This window comes from Nomia melanderi, chromosome 3 (genome assembly GCF_051020985.1).
Source record: "Nomia melanderi isolate GNS246 chromosome 3, iyNomMela1, whole genome shotgun sequence".
NCBI lineage: Eukaryota > Metazoa > Arthropoda > Insecta > Hymenoptera > Halictidae > Nomia > Nomia melanderi.
Window position 1 is genome coordinate 3,634,833 of NC_135001.1, and position 19,367 is coordinate 3,654,199.

The 19,367-nt window shown below is 41.2% G+C and overlaps 1 protein-coding gene across 1 annotated transcript in view; it reads left to right on the top strand.

Moving 5' to 3' along the window:
* The first annotated feature begins 3,003 nt into the window (after positions 1 to 3,003).
* Positions 3,004 to 19,367, top strand: part of LOC116432445 (neurotrimin) — a 249,747-nt gene continuing 233,383 nt past the window's right edge. The window contains exon 1 of the mRNA XM_031989385.2: positions 3,004 to 3,153. Coding sequence (XP_031845245.1) covers positions 3,081 to 3,153 — 73 coding nt within the window. The 5' untranslated portion in view covers positions 3,004 to 3,080. The remainder of the gene's footprint in view (positions 3,154 to 19,367) is intronic.

Consider the following 19,367-nt stretch of genomic DNA (forward strand, 5'->3'; position numbering starts at 1 on the left):
CCATGGAATCATATATTATAAAACTAGTGGTCTATTTATTAAAAGGCAATTGTCTCTTGATAGATTATCGGAAACTTAACCTTTTATTGGAACGGATAGTTCGGTTACATTTTTAATCGACGCACAACGGAACATCTATTTCGAGTGACAGGATCAATTTTTCAAAGTATGCTATACACGGATTCAATAATTAAGGTCGACGGTAGTTGCGTGACACGTAAATAATATTTACGAGTTATATATTTTCAGTTCCACCGGAACGTATTGCGAATTAATGCTGCATTGCACAATTAAAATATTTATATTGCATTACGTGTCCCGTTTATCGAGCACTGCGTAATATATTTTGACATATTGTTAATGGGTCCGTTTCATATTCAGCATAACAAATCGAATGCTTGCCGTGCAACAAAAACATTTCCAATATACTCTGCGCGATTTAGTTGCGCGTTAATACGTGTTTCTAACTTAAATACATCCACAGTACATCACCGAATACATGACTACAGGTTACCGCACAAAATAATGGAGATTCCAATAGAACAAAATTTCACATATTCACTTCAACAATATCGCCAATAATGTACAACATATTCCAACTTCAGAAAAACAAAAGGAAAAAATGGATTGATCATTGCTACACCTGTGGAATGATCGAGTTCGAAGAAATCTGCATAAGAAATCTTTGCTCCGATAGCTTGAACGGAGAAAAAGGTGGGACGTTATCCAGTGGGGAGTCAGTTAATTGTGAAATTACGTGAAATTTCATTCGTTTACCTTCGCGTTGCTCGATTTAACCTCGCGCGTAACGAAGGCGATGGGAAGGGGACGTTAAGAGAATGAAACACGAATTGATATTAAAATAAATTATTAAAATTAAAGGGATGAAGGTAATCTTCCCGATTAATTCGATAGATAACACTCGCGGGTGCTCGCCGGGGCTTCGATGCCCGATAGGGGATGCACTCGCAGTGAACGCGAACGGTAAAACCCCGGCAGCCCTTCGGGATGAGACCCACGAAAGTCCCTCTGACTCGCACCACGATTATTTCGCGAGACGGCATGAGAGGAAGGACACGATTCACCCGGGAATTATCGGTACTTGATTGCGCTTAATCCGCAAAGTTTTCTCGTTTGACTTCGCCTTCACCTAAAACCCGCGTCACCGATTCCCGGTGTGTCGGCCGGTTTCCTACCGGGGATCCACCGAGAGAAAAACGCGCGCTAATGCCCGCCAGCCAAAGGAAAATTCATATCAAACGTAAAAGTCGAAAGGCGAATCTCTTGCTAACGACGTTCTTTCCGTGCAATGTGTTTACACACTTGTTATGTTCGCAACCTACCTCCTCTTTTCACCTTCTCCACACCTCTTTCGCCAGGGATTTTCATCTTTCTCGTATGAAGTTTAAGTAAAAACAAATGCTAGATTTTTTACGTGTAATCTTTCAATGTTATTAGGTAGTACATGGTGGAAAATCTTAACAAGCGTTGTATATTTGAAATTATGATAGTATTTATCTAATCGACGTTTTTAGTGGACACTAATTTCTTAAATGCTTCATGATTTATGCGTACAGAACCGAGAATTTTCTTACAAAATCGTTAATGAAAGCTTTCATACTTTCTCAGCGTTTTGTCATTACGTGAACGATTTTAGCAGCATTGTTAGTGAAATTGTTTTAATCCATAGATTAGATTTTTCGAAAGAGGGGACTGTATAGAGTTACGAAACAATGTAATATAATTAAATTTTGTACCGCCCGCGCTATGCTAATCGTAAGAAGGGTTCCGCGCTGTATATTCACTCTCTCGTTTTCAGTCGACAAAATGGCGACATGCACATCGAGACGCGTAAACTCGGAACACCGCGACCCCCTCCCCGTCCCGGCGCATTATAACAATCCTAACTGTCTCAACAACCTAACGCATATTATTTCCATTCCGTTTCACGATTTTAGTGCGTCCCGTGACGTCTTGTTCTGCGTGCTGAAGCATGCTCTTTCTCTCACTATTCATAACGCAAGTACGCGGTTGGAACTAATTTCAAGTGGGACCGTAATGCTCCCAGCAATATAATTTCTACAGTTTAATCTCTTCAAATGTAATATTTATAGATGGAACGTTCCTTGTAGAACATTTAACGCAATCTCTATCATTATTGCAACTTCAGAGGCGTAGACCGTCTGCATTAATCCACACGACTGTACGGTGACACTCGTAGTCGTTTGAACCGCGGTATGTTTTAATTTCGTTCGTAGCATATCGCGCAACTATTTTTCAATTTGATGATTGTATTTTCAATACGAAGCACACATAAACGTGACATAAATGACGTTAAATCGAAATGAAAGTTTCCAACGAAAGAACCTTGAAAAAGTAATCGCTCAAAGGAATTTCAACTGTTTGACTCTTAATTTCATTAACCTTTCGAGACTACTATTAAAGAAAATCAGGTTAAATTATAATAAAGTACGATATCGAACATTTCTATAAATACCTTTCAAATTCATTTGACCAGTAATTATACTCTTAATCGAATGAAGGCTGAATATAAAGCGAAATGTCATTCAGAATCAGTAGAACTACCAACCGAAATGCATGCCTCGCGACTAAGTTATTAACACGCAAATTATAACGTTTGAATGACAATGCAGTCCGCGCAGTTGAAATGCAAAGATAGGTCACGGGTGCTTCCATGTACGATGCTCGTTCGAAAGACAACGGACTACTATTCGGCTATCGCTCCTCGCCGAGCTCATATCGCGTAAATTCACCGAGTTGGCTCCACCGACACTGCCACGATGTATTTTTTACAATCCATCCGAGAAACACTCGAAAAATCTGCCTCAGACGAGGAAAGAACGAGACGCCCATAAAATCACAAGTACCTACCCCCCGTAAGTAGTAAAGACGCGAAAGGGACAGGCACGTGGAAGCCAGGACGCATGCGTGTCGTGTTGCTCCTGCAGGACTTTCGCACGACAAGCCAGTCTGCATCTGGACTCCGGCTCGCGTACATTTTCCGCTTGTGCGTGTTAGTGGCAAGGAAAAGGGGCGAAGATCATCGGCACCGTTCGAGCATGACAATAATAACACCGTTGCTGTTGCTGTGGACTGGGTTGATCGCCATCGCCGCGGCGCATCGATCGGAAGGTGAGCGATCAATTGAAACGACGTTCGCTGCGATTGTTTCGTCATTTTCTCGACATCGTTCACACTTCGAATATTCCTTTTTTCCTTGTTTCTTTCTTCGTTCTTTCTTTCTTTTTATCGTGACAGTCCACTCGACTCGACAACGGTGAATCGCAGGGTGGAATTTATTTGGAAACGAACGAAAGGGTTAACGTTACATAATTCCACGAGGGTACGGGACAGAGTAACGAGGATATTTTTAGTCGAGGGCATCGACGGGAGAAGACGCAAACAATGGGAGAACGCCGGTGAAACGGATTAACGAACAAAGACGAGCGGCCGTGTGCGTGCTCCTTGCACGTCATTTATTACGATTATGTAAAACCCCACGTTGCTGGATCGCTCGGAATGCTCCTTTGGAAATCTTTCTGCGCGAAAGAATATTTCAATTAGACCCCTTTGTGCGATTCCTTCGGGGGCTGATTGCGATCCCGTCTGGACGGCCGCTTAAACGCGCGGGTGCCAGTGACATTCGAACAGCTGATTGCTTGTTTTGTTAACGTAAACGTCGAATAATTCATTTATTCCGACGCGGCGACGTCGAATGCAGCCCCGCGGATGGAAATTCGAACGGAGCGTGTGCGATTTTCACCGCGGTCGGGGCCAAGAACTTTGGAAAGTTTCGTTTTAAACCTCGTTTCCATTTCAAACTGGGGATTCCATTAAAAGTTGTGAATTTTTTAACCTTCGGGAGATTCATTAAATTTTAATTTCTGTTTGAAAATGTCATTCAGATATACGGGACAAAAGATAATAAGGTATGTCCGGACTGAGATATTCTGTGGCACCGTAAGGGACGCTTAATTTATTCTTCTATGAATAAGGATATTAAACATTAACGAACACGTGACTTTTCAAAAATGAAGGAAACGTACGCGTGCTATTACATCGGAACAAAATACTTTGAATATTTCATTACACTCTGCTGTGTATAATATGTTTCATGTTACGGTGCACGAGTAATGTTTTAATAGTTAGTGTCATTAATTACATAACAAATTTTTAAGTAACTTATTTCATTAGTCGATCATGTTCCGTCCATAAAACTGTGAAATAGTGTACAATGGAAACCACTGTAATTAACAAAAAATGGATATCACATGTAATTTGCTAATGGATTCAATATATTTTCAGAAATATAAATGTACTCTTATGGCTCGAATATGCGCTTAAAATGAAATATTCCAGAATTTTTATTTTCACAACATAATATTACACTGTGAAACGCATATTTAATACAGAGACAAAAAGTACAAATATAAGACATTTGCAGTATTAACAACAATGCATAGAAATCTGTTTCTGTAAGCAGCAGTAAAATCTAGATATCATCAATAGTAACAGTTGCAACAGTAATAGTAATAGTAGTCACTAATTACATTATCTTTAATTAATTGCAATACTGCGTGCATCAGCGGTACGATATAGAATGTCGCGGCCACGGTGTACGAGTACGTGGAAAATTTTCTAACGAGCTAAGAATGTAGAACACAGAAAGGAGAAAACATTCGCGAGAAGTCATTCTATAACTTTGTTCCACAATAGAAGTAGGACTTTCTGCGCCGTTGAACGGAAAGCACCTTCTGAAATTGCTACGAATGTCGAATAGAATAATGCAAGGGGAATTGCACGCCTGCAGGTATTCGTATTATCAATATCAACAATTTTCAAAACTCGTGCGCTGCATAATGGTTTCCATATTAACAACTAACTGTACTCTAGACCACTTTAACATTCCGATACAAGTATTAAGAGTTGCTAGACCTTGTTGAAATTATTTTGATTAAATGTGCATAGAATAAAATATATGTGATAAAATATTCACCGAGAAAAGTAATCATTTAAAATTCCACTGTTATTCAGTGGACTTCAACTTACAGTGAAAATAAAATAAAAATGATATTGCTGATAATAAATATTATTAGACCTTTGGAACGGGAGGTATCGTGTTAAATTTGATTGAAGTTTCGATTTTATTACATTCTCTACGCGCACAACAGGAAATTAATAATTCATGAAATAGTCGTATAAAACGTGAGGATATTGAATTCAATTTTAATGTTACTTGTTGCATTATTAAGTTTTGGTCGGACAGAGTTGAAAGGTAATGCATTTTCATCCGCGACGTTGAAAAGGTTTCTCTTGCTCGTTGAAGAATAAATTCTACAAAGATAAAAGGAGAAATTATCTTTCCATCTTGAAATTACTAATGCCGTCGTGACTTGTTACCTTGAAATTGCTAACAGACGAAAAATTAAGGTTCTAAATGATTAGTGGTTCGTCGAACTTCGGGATTGGCTGCGATTTCTCCTGGGGTACTCCACCCTCTAGAGAGTCAGCGGTCTCTGATAGACAAACCAGCGGTGGCTGTCTCTAATAGCACTGCCGTCGGAATAACCCAACGCCAAAACCGTGGTTAACACCGAGTCTCTATATATAACGATATCGATGGCGTAATCAGGTAGACTCGGAATTCGATTATCTGTTTTCGAACATTTATTTTTAGATCTCCATCATCGCAATAAGCAATTCCTTCATTTATACCATTAAATTTAAGTTAAACGACATTGAGCAGGTTAACAAACTATCTTTCTTATTATATAAAACTATCATATAATTAACATTACCAATCTAAAGAAAATATTACTTCCATCTTCATTAGTTTGAACATTTCTTAATATATCGAAAAATCCTGTCCGAAAAAATATATTCTCATTTCTCATTAACAAATATAAAATTGTTGTGAGATGAAAATACTTTACGTACGAAAGTATACCGTATTAATGTTGTTCACTATCAACCCCCATGAATTTCCTTAGCAACTACACTGTAATTAGTACACCATGTTACTTTCTTTAGGCAAATCAAACACTGAAATTCAAGCATTCGAATAGAAAGTCGCCTCGCGAAAGATTTCTATGCCGATGCTGTTTGCCGTTAACCTCCATTAATTTCGTTGGCGACTACTTTATAATTAGTACACCGCGTTAGTTTCCCGGGAAAATCAAACACTTGAATCGAAGTGCTCCAACGGGAAGTCTTCTCGGGAAAAATGTCGACGTTTTGTAAGTGCCGTCTCGTATTAGGTCCACGCTAGATCGGTCTGGTTGAATTAAAATCCCTGAATAAATGTGTCTTAATTCCGTAATTAGTCGGCCTTTATATACAGAAGAAAGACAATTTAATTCGCGTACGCATGACCTGATTAATCGGTGTTCCATTTTATTCAAAAAATTGAATTCAAAAGAAGAAAAGACGGCTGTCGCGAGCTCGGGCCGGCTGAAAGGTAATTAAAGCGGATCACGGGATGAATCTAACACGAGGAATCATTTCTTCCCGAGGGAATTTATTTTTCAAGACAAAAGGGGGTCCAATATAAATAGCATGATTCGTCGGCGCGCTTTATCATTGTCCTTCGAACCGAGTGATTAATATTTGCGTCCGGCCCGGTCCGTGGTATGTAAGACGCAACCGCGCACGCAAGGACTGCCGGCATTAGCATTCACGGAAAATTTGAATCTCATTTCGGTATGATGACGGCCTGACAAATGGGGTTAATTATGTCACAAATTATTGAAATTGCGCCGTTTCCCATTCTCCTAGGAGACAGTAAAGTATTATCCTTACCGTCGAACAATATTATCTAATGGAAGGGTAATGGATTCTTTATTCTGCGGATGAATCGTGACACACGATCTATAGATAATCGTACCGTTTCCGTGCAAAGAAAGGCCGTTCATTTATAAGCATTAATATTGAATAAAAACGAAAGCGATTGAACTGCCCGGATAACCGGGTGACAGAAATTTCGCGTGGAGGGCGATCATTTATTTTGAAATGCTCCATAAATATGAATATTAGATGAAACCAGAAGCGTTTGATCTGCGCCGATAATCGATTAATACTCTTTCCGTATGAAGGAAGATTATTTATTTTAAAATGTTTCATGAATATTGATGCCGCGTAAAAACAAAAGCGTTTGAACTGCGCGAATAATAAAGTAATACTGTTTTCGTTTAAAAAAGGATAATCTTTTTTATATTATGTTATAAACGCCAACACCGGCTGGGAATGAAAGAGTTCGAATAATTTCTTTAAAACGAGAACATTTAATGTTATTCTGTCATCGGACGTACGTTATGGATGCTTTATCGTATCACTTTTGAAATTATTTTTAGGCTTAGAAGTTTTCCTAGAGCTTCATCCCTTTTCTTCTTCCTCCTCGTTGTAATTTTCAATGTAATCTCTGGTTTCGCGTTTGCGCTTCTTTGTTTGCGGCGCAGACAATTGATTTACCAATTCCATATCCATCGTCTAACGGAGTTACAGTGTTACGGTGTTCTAATCCGTTCATAATTGTATATTTCGTTTCCAGTGATGAGACATGCCTTTGCTCCGCTGACATTTCGATTCGTGTAATACTAGTTTCGTTAACAGAATTTAATCTACATACAAATGTTGAATAACGAAGCACAGATGTATCATTAACTAAAATCGCGATCTAAATCTATCCTGCATTTTACGATCATTTAAAGGTGTTTCAAAAATACACGTTTCTCTTGCTAACTGGCCAGACAATACGGTTCCTTTAATCGATGTTCCGATAATCAAATTTCCCGTTAATTGATGCTCCAATAATCGATCGTTCCGTTGATCGATGTTCTGATAGTCGATGTTCTAGAGCAATAACAATGTTAAATCATTTCCTTGCTAGCTGCGCGCAGTCAATGACAGATTCGCTGAAACGTTGAAAATATAGTATGAAATATTCCATCGTAAAGATTCCGTTCATCACAGAATTCTTACGATACAAATCAATTAAACACAATAATTAATGCTTTAAAGAATATCTTACATGTTTTAAACGGAGAACCATAAAAACACTTTAATTTTTCACTGCGCCATTTTACGCCATTTTGAACCGAGAAACGAACCGGTGAATGCGTTACAAAATGGAATTATACTGCTAGCATGTCAGCGATAAAAGTTAATTACCACTCGTTGACGTAATCCAGACCGATGAAAGTCAAGGAATTCCTATAAAATACTATAACGGTAATATCTCACAATTGAATTTTGGACATCGAACGAGTACAGAGTCCGTGAAACAACGGCGCAATAAAATGTTCGTAGGAATGATATAGAGGTCCTAGCCGACGGCACTTTTAAACTTCATGTCACGGACAGGCCCGCTAATTATTCGGGGGCGTGCGAATGAAAGAAATTCCTTTCTCTTTCGACACGAGTCGGCGGTCGCGCGCGTACCCACGCCGAAAGGGCCACACAATGTTATACAACGTAGAGCAATTTCCATTATACAACATGCTTCTGTTATGCAAATCGAGACGTGTGTCTGAGTGGACGAGCTCTTACGCGATGTTCGGCGGTCGAGCGCGCTCCTAAGCAACGCGGAAAACTCACGGTCTTGGACGTTGACGTGTACCAATGTAATCTACGTCGACGCACGGCGTACACGTGTTTCCTTTCTTCTGTGATTTAATTACACGTTCCATGAAATTTTGATGGGCCCTCGCGTGACCGGCCGGGACGTTCACGCTGCTCGATTCCTACCATTCCGATCAATGTTTCCTGCAATTTTGCGGGAGCGATAACTTTTCCTTTATCGCTAATTAACAGATTTTCCGTTCGTTAACCTTTGAAGAACCGCGATGAGAAATAACGCGGCAGACCGGTAGTATCCATCGCGCCCGAATATGAGAAATAGTTAGGATAAAAGTGCTTGTATATCTTTCGGTCATTTTGTTTCTTTAATTTATTAACTTATTTTATATATTTTGTAAATAATATTGATTTCTTTGGGACAGTCGTAAGAATCAGGATTTAGCAGTTAAGAGACGCTTTATGGATATCTTTGATATTCTCTTCTTTTGAAAAATTGAATGAATGTCATAGGTCTTGTATAATTGACGTGTATTTTTAAAACTAAGGATTTTTGTTTCTTTCTATCGACAGAACTTACGTATTTAAAATATCAGTATCGAACGCGATTGTGGTCGAATCTAGATAGTTCAATAAATGAGATTTATTGGAGATTAACAAGGAACGAACAGTGTAAAAATAATTTTCGAAATTTAATTAGTACAGTGTCCGTTTAGCATATATTGGATCGAGCAGAATTCAATTACTTTTGCAAATTTTCGTTCGCGAAATTTATGAGTCACGTGGTCGCAAATATTTGCGCGGTATTCTATTACTTTTCGGAAATGCTGCAGCTGCACTTTTGTCCAACCCTCGGATAATTGTTTACACGGGGCTAGTATATCGCCGAATATGCAACTGGTTAATGCAAGTACAGCTAAACTGTATTTAGGGTACGGCCAAAGGTTTGGGCATCTATTGAACCGCACTGAGTAAATGTGTAATAAATTTACATACGACGTATTATAATTAACACTTTATTGTACAGTTTATTCTAACGTTTCTAGAAAAATTGATATTCGTTTAGATCTTGGAAACTAGAAGTTTCAAAATAGACAACTAATATATATGTTCGTGTGATTGCGCATATCAAAATGAAAGTGAGTATTCACTAAATAAACCTCACAGAATTCAATATGCATCAAACGGACGAGTTTCGTAAAGCTGTCTGTTAAAACTGATTTGAGATTCGAGATTATTTGGAATACAGGTAGGTAGAAAGTAGAGAAGAAACAAAAGTAACAATTTGGCGAAGTTAATATTACTGTCCAAAGCCGTTTCAAACTGGTTATGTACGAGACTCCATAAAAATTTCAGTCCGATCGATTCGATGATCCGTTTAAATGCGATACATCGACCACTACACTGAACGTCGATTTGAAAGCCGCTTAGAGACGTAAAATACGGATCACGCGAAATGATGTGGAATCTGATTCGGTCTCGTTACGATATTATCATGCGGCGTTGCGAGAAATTATTCTTACATTACGACGCGGCCCATAAAAAGAGGAGCGTAAACACCGTGGTTTATTTACCTTGCATAAATCTTGCGTGTCAGCGAGGGGATCTCGTTATAATTCAGACTAAACCGCGTATAAACATTTTAACAGGTTCATCAATTACACGCGTCAATTATAATTTAATCCGCGGGAAAGAAACGAATGTGTTTCGAAAGCGGAAAATTCGTCGGTGATAAATCAACAGCGTGGGGAATGAATCACGGCAATTAAATTACGATGAAGAAAACTTTTTTGCTAACGCACGGTGAAAGATAAATGTTACGATTTTTCACGAAACGGGGACAAACATGGCGGACCCGTTCACCAACACGGCGATAGTTCGAGGGCGCAAAATCACCGGCGCAGGATTTTCGTCCGACAGTTCGGACCTCGGATGAAATCAACAGGCGACGAAGAAATTAACTTGATAAACTTTTCTAATGGGCGCGTTCCAGTACGCCGGTGGTGCGCATTCGGCGAAACTATTATCAATGTACACACTTCGTCGGGAACTCCGTGCAATCGAACGATCGTTAAAGTTAAATTGGCTCTCTAATTAATTTCCACGTGGATGCTCGTCCGATCGTCGATCACCGCTCATTTCTCGTATACACTGCGTGTCCGACTTGGTCTTTCGTGTTTTCAATTTCGCCTGTTAATCGGTTTGCATAACAAAGAGCGATGAGATGCTGCTTCCGTTGGATGCGATATAAGGTATTCCAAAATAAATGGGTAAGCATTAAACAAGATGAGTTTGCTTCATATATTGTTAAAACTGTATATATTAAAATTTGGATAGTATGAACAGTGTTCATGCATAATTCGCATAATTTATAATGTTGACATTGTACTTTTCATGCATTTCGTGTATACTATATCTACAATATAAAATAATTTAGACAGAACTATAATTATTATTGTGTGTATCTGTTATTCTATCCATTCCTGCCATTGAGTAAAAGAATTTTCTATTATTATCATCTCTAGGTTCTAAATGAACTTTAACTTCCTGAATAAATTAAACCTGCAGTATCGAGGGACTTGTTTTAGAAGCAACGGAGAACTGTATTGTGCTAAATGTATTACACAATACAGATAATGAATGTATCTGTTCTACTATTTAAACTGTTGAAATTGTCCTACATAAGATATTAACAGTATTCACGTGAACAATTATTGGAAGCATGTATTGCGAGATGTTTCGAAATTGGAATATACTGCAACTATAATATACTTTTATACATATGACACTATGTAGGTCCCTCTATATACGAGACGTACATTTTCATTATTGGCCAAGGAAACTGGCACAAGTAACCGCACAAAGAGCTTTCTTTATCAAAGAATAGCTCACGTTCACCATGCCCGATATAAAAAGCAGTAGAACGACAATACAGCTTTGCATCTTTTAAAATAAATGCAGCTAAAGTATTTTCCGTTCGATGGAACGAATAAAGGAACCTTTGTCCTTTTCCAATTTTACACGGTACTTGACAATTTCCATACATTCACAGAATGATAATAATATTCAGGAAACCAGTGACTCCTCTCCGCTACGTTCCCGTTTCTATCTCACAAAAACACTAAAAATTCCAAACCCCGCAGAAAAACCGCCTGCACGAGGTAAAACTTCACCGAAAGCAACGAAAATCGTCAGACTATCAACCATCGTGATCACGATCATTGTTGTTCAAAATCCACCCAAGAACACTTCGCGTCGCTTCGTCGTCGTATCTCTCGCAGCCCGACACCCAGCGAGATCCAAACTCGAATTCATCATGAACTTCACTCTCTTCGAATGAACTTCCACATTCAAACTTCCGAGACTTCGCGGTCTTCTTCCATATAAATCTTCAACAATAATACCATATGAAGTCTAATGATTCAACTCGGAAAGACGTTCTTCGGGGAGAAGTTCCAGGAGCGAGGCAACAGACGGTTTCCTCGATATTTCCCAGGAACAGTCACGCGCGCGCGCGCGTAAGGGTGCAGCGCGGGGCTAGGAGAAAAAAAGGGACGGTCGCCGCGGGTAAAAGGAAAAACATCGCGTCGTTCGGCGAAGGTAAGAAGGCGCGTCGGGGTGAAATTTAAACAGCGCGACCCGGTTCCGTTCGCCTCGAAGGAGCGCGGCAAGTGGCGCGAAAGGCGGCGAGGTCCTTGCCACCGGGAATCGTGAGGGTTCTTCGGCGTCGTTCAGCGTTCTCCTTCCTCCGACTTCGTCTTCGTTATAGTCGTCATCGTTAGGGCAACGGGCGAGGAGCAACGGCGTAAGCCCGTTGTAACGTGACGTGTGTGACTGCTCTGTGTTTCACGACGAGAGCAGCGTTCAAAGTTTCCCCCCAGTGACACGTGACGTAGCTATGCAACCGCAACACGCGTATTCATTATGACTGCGGGAGGGGCCGCGAGTGCCGCCCGCTGGAAGACCGAGTGGGAGGAAATTATGCCGCGTGTCTCCTTATGCTCCAATACCTCCGCGGCTGACTGGCGCATAGTTACGTGACATGTTGAAGACGGATAGCTGTTACCGCGATAATTCACGACACGCTGCGAATTATCGAGCCGATCTTCTTCCTCGAACGATTCACACCTATGCCGTTTTCCGGGATCCTTATTGGCGTGGAGTGTCGTTGGTCGTACGGGAGCTTGGTTGCATTTCGGCTTCGTTGGGGGTAGCTGGAGAAAGATTAGCTAAACAGTCTGTGTTACATTGTTTGTTATAGATTGTGAAGTATGTGAATTGTGTGAGCTTTCGTGTGTAATTAACAGTGCATTTATTGAAACTGTAATTGATTTACAATTCAATTTGTGTATCGCTAAAGCAATTTCTTTAATAATTTCATAGAGAATCAGGAATGGGTTATTTTGAGTCGTCTGGTAGGTTTAGTGTTAAGATTGAATATTTATAGATGGAATTTTTAAAAGATATTGATGACCTTGTTCGGGTTATTTAAACGATGTATCAAATGTTTTAGAATTAATTTAAAATATTTAACTTGTGATAAGGAACAGAAGTATGGGGAATAATAAGTAGACAATAAATATGATAAATGTGTCCAAGTAGTCTTTCAGTGGCGAGTATAGAAGGTGCCGCCATATTCAAATGTGCTTCTGACGTGCGTTGAGTTAAATTCTTCAAGAAGGTATACTTTTTCCGCTGAGCAGTTATGCCATACGTAAGTCGATCTCACGGACTTCCTCTGACGCTTTGTTCACGTTTCCTAGTATCATAAATCATAGGTCACATTCAACTTTCAAAGCATATCTCAGATGCAGGGCAAGCCGGCCTTGTAAATAAGATGCGCTACAAAAACTGTTTTGAAGAGTCACTTTTGTCGTGTAGATCGATTCCTGAATTTACAACGGCAATATAGAACGGTTAACAATAAAAAAAGATTATAAATTCTTTCGTGATTGACTAGGGCTTCGTACGAAGTCATCCTTTGTCCGTGGGAAGAAGAAACTTCCGAAAAGTGTAAACTCACGAGTATCCAAAGGAAAAGAGTAAATACTTTCAGAAAATGGAAAATCGTGGAGGTAAATGAAAATCGCAATCGTTCGTAATGTAATATACAAAGTGTAATCGATGCTGTAGCTCTGTACAACGAAAGGGCACAAACTTTTCAAACGTCCTAATAGATTCAGGTCGAACGAAGTTCATAGTCGGCCCGTCCTTCGATCTTAGTATCTTCACCCCTTGTCTTCGGATTCACCGGGGCTACAAATCTATTTCTCCATCTGCACGCGGGGGTAGGGTTCCACTTTTTCCATTCCCTTTCTTCTATTTTTCCACTCGATTGTTCTTTTCCCCTTGAATAGTTTTCTCTTCATCTTCACTGCCGGCCGTTACCTTCACTCTGACCGTGCCGAACGTTAATCACCCAGCAAGAAGATCGATCAGCGATTAATGAGAAACGTCGACGGGGTGGAAGTGGAAATTTACACAGTTCCCTTCGCCGTGACAGTGAAAGAGCTAGGAGTGCTTCTTCTTCTTCTTCCTCCTCTTCTTCTCCTGCTTCTTCTTCTTATTCTCCCTCTTCCCCTCCTCTTCCTGAATTGATCGATTCCAAATCCTTTGGCACCCTTCGAGTCCATCCTTGGAAGTGATAATGGGGCGTTAGAAGTCGGTGTATAGAGAGGATTAGCGTGAGACCCGAGTGGCTTCTGTAATTCACGTTAACCTTTCGAGATATCGACGGCTGCAGCTTTCAATAAAGCGTTCGAAGGAGTTATGTGAACGCCGACCATGTAATTCGACGTGAATGCCGCCATCTTAACACTTTAACCATTCGAGCTCCTTTAATAAGCTTCCCCGATACTAATCTTTAGCAAGGAGAAACCTATTAAGTGCTTCATTTCGCGGGAGAAATTACGGAATCCGAAAATTCTGATTTAAATTGCAAAAACACCGCGTCGTGAACGTAAGGGAACAATGAAGTGTGCAAGGAAGTGTACCTTTCGGCGGGAAATTACTGTAACGTGTCAAAAGCAGCTTTTAAAGCATTTTCATTCCATCAATTTTCGCAGTTTTATCGGTGGATCGTAAAAAACCTTTTTTCTGCCGCGAGTGATTTTAAAATGAATGGAATTGTTTATTGTTTTCTATATGAATATTTAACGAAAATATAATTGGTTGGTACTCATTCGTTGCAAACAATTATTTGTCTCTATACGTATTTTATGGTACCTCGTACTATGTAATTTTGTCATTTTCAACATAGGAAAGTAGTTTCCCATTGTCCAAAAGCAACGGATGGGTAAGTGTGAGTAATTCACGTATTTAAATTTTTAGTCCATCTCCAGCCGTTCCAAAATTGTATTCAAAAAATGTGAAAAAGAGAAACAGGCAAACTTTGTGCGTTTATTTCGGTCCCTCAAAGTGTTTTTTCGCTAAAAGAAAAAGCCGTTCTTCGCATAGTTCATTATACTCTACTTAAAAAGTATCATTAAAATAAATTTTCAGTGTGTCAGTAGTGAAATTATAAAAGCTTCGGATAATGGGGAACTGTATACAACTCGAAATAATCTTCTTCTAAATTCCGATTTAAAGGAACGTTTCAGTTGTCAGTTTCGGATTAATTAAACGTAAATAAAAAATATACGGAGCACATTGAAATTACAGTCTATAATGAAACGAAAACGAAAATTGATTCAGTCGGATCACGAAGTATCTATCTTTTATATTTCGCGTTTAGAACTTTTGTAACATCCCTTACTGCAGAAACGAACAGAGATCGATCAAGTTCGGCCGAGTTCTACATTGTGCTGGAATTTCCAGACTTTTGTTAATTCAATTTCCTCTCGTTATCCGGAGTTTCACCCCGTTTTAACGTAGCGAAATAGGTGATCAAAAAATCGCTCTGATTTAATTGCAGTCGCTTACCCGACTAGAATAATACGATTCAGATTTCCTGCGATCCACGTTTAAAGACGAACAACCTAGCAACGAATCCAGGTAGAAACTTGCCAAAAGGTGTCTCCTTTCTTCTCTCAGCCGACCTTCTTCCCGAGCTTTCTCGCTAACGATCGATTCGACATTCACACCGCTATCGAGATCCCAGTGATTCCCCCGTCCGATTCTCTCACCCAGAATGGCTTCCTGAATGGAAGACAAAGGCCTACATTGCCTTAGATTTGCGTTGAATAACGTTTGAAGCTGTTCAGAGACATTTCAGTTCGACAGGCTTGTTATATACGACGTTTAATATAGCAGCTCGGCAATTCTTGAATGACTTATGAACCCACGAATTGCTCGATTTGCTCTTAGATTTATGCCGATCGATTAACGTGTCAATTGGCGATATCATTCTATAAAATAACACCTATTTATAATAACAATAATAATCGTCGATTGTTTTGCTCTAATGTAATTACATTACACATCGTGCGGAAAACCGTATTACTAAGATCGATGGAACTGAAATAGAGTGAAATGAAGCAAAATCTGATGAAAGTAATTTTACAGAACCATGTACTGCATATCCGAAGTATTTATAAATTTCCAATATCCTTCACAAATAATTCTACTGTTACGTACTTGCGCCATTAATATCGAAGTAATATCGTACCTTTCCGTTCGTTTCCTTTACACATTCGCAATACGTTGATCGTATCAAAGAGGCTTCGCAGTTCTCCGTACCACCAATTCGCGCAGGAAAAAGTAAACAACTTCGTTTTTACTTTTCAAAGCCCCGGAGATCGCGGCTCCCGTCTTTTCTCTCCTGGGCGCAACTGCGTTTCGCGCAACCCCCGATCACTCGGTACAATGGCACACACTCCATCGACAGCACCGTCAACTTTTACGTCGGCGTGACGCGGCATCGGGCGTCCGGCGGACCCCGCACAAAGGGAATCGTCCCATTAACTTGGCTTTGAATCGGGCACTAAGCCTGGCAAATGCGAACAAATGCTTCTTCCATCGGCCCGTTTGTTCGCCGTATCTCTTCCCCGGTTCTGGCGTGCTGCGAACGTATACCCCAGTGACCCGGAGTTTTCTGCTCGGCGTCCGCCGCGAATCCTTAGACGACCGGCATTGTGCCCGTTTCCCGTCGCCGGATCCACGTTTACAGCCGTTGTCTTTTCTCGAGAACACAAACGTATAAATCTATTACCGCACCACGACGACGACGACGACGACGACGACGATGTCCGCGATATCCATGGGAGGGACGATCATAGGCGGAAGTCGGGATATAAAAGGGAAACAAAAGATCCGTGCGAGAGAAAGGGCAGATTTGACACAGCGATCGGATCGAGAAAAACGGGAAAATCGAGCAGGAGAGGGAAAGAGAAAGAGAAAGAGAGGAAAGGGATAAGGAGGAAAGGAAAACGAGAGACAGAGAGGGAGCTGCTACACGACTGGGTCTCGGTTTTCCATGTTGGCTGTTGTTCAAATGGTCTATCCGACGATAAAAAGCGATGCACGTCTTTCCCTGGAAATCCTCCACTTCCGCGAGATTCAAACGCGCACAAGCTCGAACGTGCGGGGTTGGGTGAGGCTGGAGTGGGGGCATGAACGAGCGAGGCTGAGAGGGTGGAGGAGGAGGGGTGGAGTGAATAAAAAGCTCGACGACCCGCACCCATCGTCGAAGCTTTCCGCTCTCTCGCTCCGCGTGACCCATCTTCGTTCAACCGTCCGGAACCAACGCGACGTCTCTGTCCCGTTTCTTGGTTACCCCGGTACATCCACGGCCACCCCCTCCTCCCGTGCTTCTCGTCCCGTCTCCCTTCCACTTCCTTTCTTATCCCTCGCGCCCGATGCCCGTTCCCGGGAAGAAATGTGTTTGTGTTTGGATTCCGGCCAGATAATCTGCGGCAATAAATTTTCTGTGTGTACAGTGGTGTGTGATTAGTTTTATCTCCCTTTACCGCCGAGGCTTTTAGCCATCCTCTCGATATACACGGCGATAGATAGGCGTCGAGGCGACGCGACGCGGAACGGAGAGCCAGAAGGGGACGCGGCGCGGTCGTCTCGCTTACGAGCGCCGGATAGGTGACTACCTAGCCGAGAAATCAACCCCTAATTCGTTTACCGCGTGAGAATTCACCGAGGACCCGGCTGGATCCCTTACCCGTTCGCACGCCGCTGCCAGTCCGAGTATGCCCCTTGAATCGTAAGCGCGCTTCTCTTTTGCCCCGGGCTCGAGCCGGTTTGCTCTCTGGCTCCGGTATTCGCCCGGTTATCTTACCTTGCTTATCCTTCTGCAGGTGCTTTTGGCAGCGACGCTGGTTAGATAGAAGACGCGGCAATAACAGTATATTTAAACCTAATTAAAACGTCGGTAGAATGTAAACTACGGGCCTGGCCGGGAACACCGTCCCCTGGGTAATTCTTTCACCTCTTCCGCTGATCTTTCAGTCCCCGCGTGAGCTTTTCAAAGATGGGAATGCTTTAATCGAGGTTCTCCGCATTCCTGGTTTTCTAGGTATATTGTCAACCGTCCAGTATGGGTATGTCAAACATACTTAATTCGTTAAACCTTCATTTGAAAGAAATTCATCTAGAAATCTGTATTTCCGTCGGAGCGTCCGATACAGTTACCAGAAAGTGAATATGGTAAGATAGTGGTGTATTCCGTCACAATGAAAAGACAATTATCAATTCTTTCGGGCGACGCAGACACAATTCCTGAAAGCTATTCAATCACATGACATGTGTCTCGCCAGAGTTTCCTGTGACATATTTTTCTGGGCCAGCAAGACGCGGGATTTCTGGCAAGGAAACGAATTGTACTGGGAGGACACGCGTATTCTTTACTTGGTTTAATAAACATGCAAATGAGGGCGAGGAGTGGAAAAGACGATACCATATCTCGCCGATAACAAATTACGATGGCAGTTGCCGGTCGTCCTGCGATTCCCCAAGCCGGCCGTCTTTTATTTCATAAGCTACCCAGGCCGAAATTACGGCTAGTCCACGGCTGAGCGTCGTGTACAAGCAACCCCGGAGAGAATTTATTAGCGCGCCCGAAAATGCATTTCGCGAGACCCGTCGGCTCTTTTTAGCTTGAATAGAAGACGCGCGTGTACGTAGAATAGCTTCCGCTCGGTTGAATATTACGCGGCGATATCGATCGGGGAACGACGGAACCGGAACTGGTACAATGATCGCGCGGAGACACGAGCATAGTTGGAGTTTCCTAGGCAGACGAGTTCGCTGGGAAATCGGGCGAAATAGCGTTATTTACGAGCTATACAAGATATAAACACGTAACACTGCTCCCATGGATTATTCGCATTCTTGCGGTAGTCCAGCCCGCTTATCGTAGACCAGACCCCAACATACCTAGGACCACATTGAGGTAACGCGACGGCGGATTTAGCCGGGCCACTGTGATCGTTAAGCCCTTTTCGGCAGAAGCTGCTTATGCAGCTCTTTAAAACTACAGAGATAATATTTCCTTCGTGGCACTGTGTTCCCTTTTTTTCCACTGTCCCGCATTGTCCATTTATAATGTTCTGGCAACAACGCAGGGCTTAGCCGGCGCGTGTACAGGATTTTCTGAAATACAGCTTTATGCTTGCTAAGATAATATTTTGCTGGGAAAAAGTTGTAGTCTATCCTTAACGGTGTGAGTTAATGTTACATGTTCCAGATCTGATATTTTAAATGTAGGAAAATGTATGAATTCTATTAGTCTTGCGTCTGCATCGCAAGTAGAAAATACAAAACACATATAGTGCTTTTGATATATAATATCTACGCATGTAAGTGCGACTACAACGTTGATAAATAAT